This window comes from Meriones unguiculatus, chromosome 7, assembly GCF_030254825.1.
Source record: "Meriones unguiculatus strain TT.TT164.6M chromosome 7, Bangor_MerUng_6.1, whole genome shotgun sequence".
Classification (NCBI taxonomy): domain Eukaryota; kingdom Metazoa; phylum Chordata; class Mammalia; order Rodentia; family Muridae; genus Meriones; species Meriones unguiculatus.
Genome location: NC_083355.1, coordinates 33220251 through 33227669, shown reverse-complemented (window position 1 = coordinate 33227669; position 7419 = coordinate 33220251). Strand labels below are relative to the sequence as shown.

At 41.9% G+C, this 7419-nt stretch overlaps 1 protein-coding gene and 2 non-coding genes across 3 annotated transcripts in view; all 3 read left to right on the top strand.

Moving 5' to 3' along the window:
* Window positions 1-233: 233 nt before the first annotated feature.
* On the top strand, window positions 234-397 carry LOC132655506 (U1 spliceosomal RNA). Its single transcript, XR_009593311.1, has one exon. It is a non-coding gene; the product is annotated as a U1 spliceosomal RNA (small nuclear RNA).
* A 3020-nt stretch (window positions 398-3417) lies between these two features.
* Window positions 3418-3581, top strand: LOC132655495 (U1 spliceosomal RNA). The gene has a single exon (XR_009593302.1). It is a non-coding gene; the product is annotated as a U1 spliceosomal RNA (small nuclear RNA).
* A 2979-nt stretch (window positions 3582-6560) lies between these two features.
* Window positions 6561-7419, top strand: part of Tex14 (testis expressed 14, intercellular bridge forming factor) — a 99012-nt gene continuing 98153 nt past the window's right edge. The window contains exon 1 of the mRNA XM_060388406.1: window positions 6561-6696. Within this exon, the coding sequence (XP_060244389.1) occupies window positions 6561-6696 (136 nt within the window). The remainder of the gene's footprint in view (window positions 6697-7419) is intronic.

Genomic DNA, 7419 nt, shown 5'->3' with positions numbered 1-7419 from the left:
TGTAGATAGAGAATTAAGGAGCAAACTGGGAAAAGCTGCTGATTCCAAACATTTGTGATTTTTTTTGGAGTGTAGTTTTGGGAAAATTCGAAGATTGTCAGTGCTCATAAATGTTTTTGAGTGTGAGAAGCCACTGTGTTTAAAGATAGCTTTTTAGTGACGGCTTAAATTTGTACCATATCTAAAAGATGCTACACACGCACTGCTGTCAGGCAGCGCGGCCACTTCAATTCATACTTACCTGGCAGGGGAGATACCATGATCACGAAGGTGGTTTTCCCAGGGCGAGGCTTATCCATTGCACTCCGGATGTGCTGACCCCTGCGATTTCCCCAAATGCGGGAAACTCGACTGCATAATTTGTGGTAGTGGGGGACTGCGTTCGCGCTCTCCCCTGGTTTTTCTTGGTTGCAAAGAAAGCTTGTATTGTTATTATGAAGGCTGGTTAATTTGGTTTCTTGCTGTTGGTTTTTACTTGCCCCCTTTTTTTCTGTCTATTGCAGTCAGTCAGCCCTGATAATACTGTCTTTGCAGTTTCCTGTGATTTAGCTCTGACTTCCACCAGTCAGTTCAGTTGAATGCTGCAATATTCAGAATTAGATCTGTGTTAAATCTGCCTTCTCCCTCTATTCCTTAATCCTTCCCAATACCTTGCCCTGCAGCTGCACCTTGATTATGTTTACAGTCCCTTCAGAACTCAAGGTGTAGTTTACACCAAGTAAAATGTTATATGTGGCTTGACTTGTAAATTTTAAATACTTATATTTGGAGGGCAGGGTTGGGGTGAGGCCAACATAGTCTGCATACAGAATACCAGATCAAGCTATGCTGTGGCTTTTGTTGTTTTGTAGTTGTAAAGCATAAACAAAATTTAAACGAGAGGACTGTGAGTTAGTATAGACCGCCTAGCATAAACACCTAGTAGAACACCCAGCATGTTCAAAGTTACTTGGGTTCAAACCATCCCTGAAGAAAAAAAAGACAAAGTTCTAACTTTGTGTGTTTTGTTTGGATTTTTTGTGTGTTTTGTTTCTTTGGAGGGAGGTGGTTCAAGACAGGGTTTCTTTGTATAACAGCTGTGGCTGTCCTCATTTTGTAGATTAGGCTGTCCTCGAACTCACAGAAATTCATGTGCTTTTTCCTCCTGAGTGCTGGGTTTAGAGGCATGTGCCACCACACCCAAAGGTTGTAAGTGTTTTGCTGGCATGTGTGTAGGCACACCACATGCGTGACTGGCACCTAAGGAAGTCAGAAGAGGGCATTAGACACTCTGGAACTGAATTCTGGACACTTGTGTGTGAGGTACCATGTAGGTTTTGCGTGTTAGGAACATTCCCACACTCTAACTTGTATGTTATTATAATGAAGCTGGTTGTAAGGAGTGCACAGTTATAGTTCAAACACTGGGAAGGTAGAAGTAGAAGGCTCATGCATTCATAGTCATCCTTCACATAACAAGTTCTAGACCCGCCTGCACCAGTAATTATAATATACTAACAGATTTAAGTGTGTGTAATATGCAGTAATATTTCCACAAATTTAGGGGTCAGTGGATGGCCCTGATGCATCAGTAATTATAATATACTAACAGATTTAAGTGTGTGTAATATGCAGTAATATTTCCACAAATTTAGGAGTCAGTGGATGACCCTGATACATCCATATTCATTCATTCCACAAGAATATGTGGCATCTACATATTCTTTCTGATATAGACCTTATATATAGATATAGATATAGATCTTATATAGGTAAGATATAATATCTTACCTTACCCAGGGCTAGTTTCCCTTTTGCAGATCCTTAGACATACTGATTATTTCTAACATGTAACACATGTATTGACCTCACTGTCCAAATACTTAAAAAAAAAAAAAAAAGTACTGTCGGGTGGTGGTGGTGTACGCCTTTAATCCCAGCACTCGGGAGGCAGAGGCAGGTGGATCTCTGAGTTTGAGGCCAGCCTGGTCTACACAGTGAGTTCCAGGACAGCCAGAGCTACACAGAGAAACCTTGTCTTGAAAACAAAACGAAATAAAAAGTACTGTCAGTTTCTTGTGGCAGGGTCTCACTTGAAATGAAGTGTTTACTGACAACCACACTGATCAAGCCAATTAAAAGCCTCTTGGTGCCCAAGCTCAAGGATACAGAAATTTAAAAGACACACCATAATTGAATCAGTGCTCAGGGAAGATAGGCTACTTAGGGATTTGGAGAGGCTTGGTAAAATCTGCTTTCTTTGCAAGGCCCCAACGCATCTTCTAGACACTACGTAATTTGTTCGGACCATGGCCAGTCCAGGAAACTGCCAAGGTGCAGGCAGCTGTGAGAAGTGGGAGGATAAGAAGTGACCAGACAGACATAAAGTGAAGTTGGGACAGGATGGCACTACCTTAGCAATTTCATCACTCTGTAGTTAATACTTCAACCATGAAGGAAGGACAAATCTAGTTCTTACCTGAAAGTTGTGAGAATTAAACCTGTGGTGGTGGTGGTGGGGGGTGCTGGTGGGGCTGTTCGTATTTTTCCCTTGGCAACTGTAGTGTCGCCTTCTGAAGTTTTAGGAGTATTTCTTGTTCCTTTTCAGTTTCACTTGAGAGCATTTAATTGGCTAGGTTTTTTAAACCATTGCTGGCTAGCTCTGGTTGCAATGGGAACAAGTATTCTTTTTGGTCTTTGAGGGCACTTCAGGCTCACAAATTGCCCCATACACTTCTATAACGATAAAGTTCTGAGAGTAGTGTGTGTGGGTGCTGGGAACCAAGCTCAGACTTCCAGCCAAGAGTAGCAAAACCATGTCTCCAGCCCCACAGTTAGCACCCTACACGGCTGCACACTTTGTGAGAACAAGGATGGATTTAAATCCAGGCAGCATTTACAAGTACTCAGTCCTCACAGAATTTTGTGCTTAACAATTCTTTTTGCAGTTTTGGGAACAGAAATACCGAGGATTTGACCGATTCTCTTAAATGCAGTAGCGCTTGGCTTAAAACAACCGATCTTGCTATCTTATTCAGAGTAGTCCCTGAGAGGTCATAACACATCCAAGCCGAAACTGTTGTTAATAGCAAAAGATGCTAGAAAAAAAAGGTAAAATCTCTTTAGCGTTGTGATAGTAAGGCGGTGGTTTAAGAGTTAACACATCCGGAAGAGAAATGCAAAGGAAAAAAAAACTTGAGAAGACGTCACTAAAAGGGGCGGGGATATGCAGATAGACCAAAGCCTGTCCCTGTTCTACAGCATTTTTTTGGCTAGAGAGTATTTTCTACAAGTATGTAAAAGTTTGTGCTCTCATTTATGTAATATAGAAAATTGTGTAGTCTCGAAAGGAAGTCCAAAAGAGTGTGTAATGTAAATGACCATGACTGAAAAGTGCGTTGATATCAGGGTGAGGTAGTACTGAGGCCACTGCAACTCATACTTACCTGGCAGGGGAGATACCATGATCACGAAGGTGGTTTTCCCAGGGCGAGGCTTATCCATTGCACTCCGGATGTGCTGACCCCTGCGATTTCCCCAAATGCGGGAAACTCGACTGCATAATTTGTGGTAGTGGGGGACTGCGTTCGCGCTCTCCCCTGGTATTGTATTCAAATATTAGAAAAGTAATGTAGATGTTTCTTGGTTCATTTTCCCCAACTTGGCTTTTGCATTTCAGGTTTTTAGTTGACGGCTAAATGTCCTTATGGGCTGTATAGTTCTAATAAAAGAGCACACTGCTACTATAGGCTTACAGTATAGTTATACATGCATGTCATTCTTCCAAGGCTAACTTGTTTGGGAACAGGTTGTTTTTTTTTTTTTTTTTTTTTTTTTTTTTTGCTTTATTCCTCTTCTTCCTCTTTTTTGCAAAAAAGGCAAAGGGCGATGCTAGTCTGTTTAAATACCTTATCCTGCACTTACTCATTCAAATTCTGGCAATATAAATGACAGAAGAGGGTACCACATCTCATCATAGATGATTGTGGGCTGGGAATGGAATTCAAGACCTTTGGAAGAACAGCCATTGCTCTTAACCTCTGAGCCATCTCTCCAGTGACCTCATTTTATGTCCTTAATCCCTCTTCATTTAGTCCCATGATTCATGGTTATTTCTGCAGAATACAGTTTGCCATTTTTCTGTCCCCTATAGACTGAGCATTGTAATGAGAATGGGGTAATTTTAACAGTTTCACACAGAATCTGTCACAGTTATGACAACAGTGTTAAGTCATTTCTAGGATTGTAATACGGGAAAGGTAGGGTGTCATTTAGTTTGACAGACTTGCCCTCTTCCCCAATTGGGTCTTTACCTCATGACTTGGGGTGTCAGAAGTTCATAGTTACACAAAACAGAGACAGAGTTGGTGGCCCCTAGGCTTGTATGTGAGTGGATCTCAGAAATAAGCTAACAGTGCCTGTGAATAGGAGGGTAGAGACTTGGGTGAGGAATGGAAAGGGTGATGGCTCAGTGTAGTTGAAATGTCCAGGTGTCTTTTCTCAGTTTCTGTCATGTCTTCATGTACAAGTTCTGAGAAGGATGCTCACTTAGGGAAAAGGAGATAAAGAGAAAACAGACCTCCCTTGTGGTGTGTTTACTTCTGGCCAGAGCACAGCCAGAAACATTGTGGCTTAAACGTTTCTGGAATTAGACAAGGACAGAACTGCCCACAAGGCCAGTGCTTTTAGCCTTTAGCTGAGTAAAAATTTTACTTTAGTGGTTCTCTGCTCTGTAACTACCTGACCACTTTGTATTCTGTTTTTATCAGTTACACATGGGAGTGGTAAAGCTAGGACCAGAATGTGAGAGTAAACCGTGAACATAACACATTGTGTTATGGTATTTGCACAGCAAAGGAAGAGTTCCTTTTGTAGTTTAACCTTCCCAAGTTTATATTCTTCTAATTAGTTCTTCTCACTCTATAGATGGATGGATGGATGGATGGATGGTAAGAGAGAGAGAGAGAGAGAGATGATCCCATGTAGCCCACATAGTCCTCAAATTTGCTAATTTCTCATTCTTCTGCCTCCATTTCCCAAACACTGAGGTTATACCACTGTACCCATCTGTTGTGTGATACTGTTCCTGGGAGATGTGAGCAAATGTCTACTTACACTATTACAGAATTGATGAAAGAGTAGAGTACGATACCACCAAAGTCTAACTTGGTGAACCAATGAGTTAAACACCCCAGGAGTCTAACTCCCTCCCCAAGATGACATAAGCAGCAAGGACTGCTAATATAGAGGAGGCTGTCTCACCTCTACAGCTGCATTCAAGTTGTATAGAAAGGTCCAGGGTTCCAGCTCTTGGGAAGATCCCACATAACCGGGTGTACTTTTGAGTTGTTTACTTTCTGAGTCTTTTGTTTGTTTGAGACAGGGTTTCTCTGTGTAGCCTTAGCTGTCCTGGAACTCAGGCTACAGCTGGCCTGACCAGGCTGGCCTTGAACTCAGAACTCAGAGATCTACCTGCCTCTCCCTCCCCAGTGCTAGCATTAAAAGTATGTGCTGCCACTGTCCAGATTTAAGAGAGCATTTAAACCAGCCTTGGTTATGAATGCCTGTAGTCCCAGCACTCAGGGAGGCAGAGACAGGTGGATCTCTGTGAGTTTGAAGCCAGCCTGAACTACAAAATGATTCCAGGACAGCCAAGGCTACAAAGAGAAACCCTGTCTCAAAAAACCAAAATAAATAGACAGACAGATAGATATAGCATTTAATTGGGGGCTTACTTACAGTTTCAGAGGGTCATGGGAGGAGCATGGCAGCATTCATGGAACTGGAATGTAACTGAAAGCTACATTCAGATCTGCACACAGAGCGGGGAGGGGAAAGAACAAGGAGGAGAGTGAGGGGGAAGGAAAGATGAAGAGGGAGACAGATAGGGGACCTGGCATGAACTTTTGAAAGCTCAAAGCCCACAACCAGTGACAGACAGACTTCCTCCTACAAGTCTGCATGCTCTGATCCTTGTAATCTTTCTGAACAGTTCCACTCTCAGGTGAGTAAGCATTCAAATACATGAGCCTATGGGGAGCATGTTTAGTCACACAATCTTGGAAGTGTCAGAAAAAGATGCAAGAATTAAACTGGCAAAATGGAAACTCAGTTTTATCTTCATGCTGAGAGCGGCTTTTATGGATCTGAGAATGGTGCCCAAAGACCCAGCAGCTCCTGCAGAAGAGTCTGAGAGCAGTTTTTTGTAGTTATCAGAGGGGGAGGGATGCTGTCATACTCAGAAACTACTTTTCAGGATAAACTTTTTCGGGAACAGCAGGGTGGGAAAAAATAGCAGATTACCTGTTTTTGTTTGTTTGTTTGTTTGTTTTTTGTTTTTTGTTTTTTTTGTTGTTGTTGTTTTTCCCCAAGCTTTGGGCTCCTGGGTATGTGGTGAGGCTTGCTTGCTTTCAGGGGATTCCATGAATGTCAGATTTCCTAAAACCTTGGCTTTGTTTTAGGTTCTGATGGTTTTGAATGGATTTTCCTTTAGGAGAGAGGAGAAAGGAAAGAGAAAGATCTTGCTTCCTTGCATTTTGAGGTATTAGGATAATGTATTGTTTGTTCTCTTTTTAAACAGAATGTCTCGAGCTGTTCGTTTTCCAGTCCCTTGTCCAGTGCAGCTTGGTACCTTAATAGATGACTCCTTGGAAGCTCAGCTTCATGAATATGCCAAACAAGGGAACTATGTGAAAGTGAAGAAAATTCTTAAGAAAGGTAAGTAGAGGGGGCTGGAGAGATGGCTTAGAGGTTAGGAGCACTGGCTGTTCTTCCAAAGACCCTGAGTTCAATTCCCAGCAACCACAAGGTGCCTCATAACCATCTATAGTAAGATCTGGTGTCGTCTTCTGGTGTGCAGGCACCAGGAAAATAAAATAAAATAAAATAAAATAAAATAAATAAAATAAAATAAAATAAAATAAAATAAAATAAAATAAATAGGAAGGAAAGAAAGGTAAGTATAGTGTTAAGATGGCAGAGGCAACATAACCCATATTTCTGTTTTGTGTTTGGTGAAAAACAGTGCCAGGGCTGGGTTTGGTGGCCCACACCTTTAAAATACTCAGGAGGCAGAGGCTGGCAGATCTCTGAGTTTAAGGCCAGCTTCCTCAAAAATGGAATTCAAGGCCAGCCAATCTATAAAATGAAATCCTGTCTTAAAAAAACACACAAATGCCAACAAAGTTCTGTTTCAAACAAACAAAAGCAGAGTTGGGTCCAGCTCAGCAGCAGTAATGTTCGTGTAGCATACATGCAGTCCAGGTTCCATCCTCAGTACCACATAGAAAACCAGGTAGAGCAACCAGGATCAGGTGTTTAAAGTTGCCTAGCTGCCTAGTGAGTTGTCTACCTGAGACTCTGTCTCAAAACTCTAAAAGCCAGGGCTGCAGGGGATGGTTAAGAGCACATACTGCTCTTCAGAAGACCCACATTAGTCAG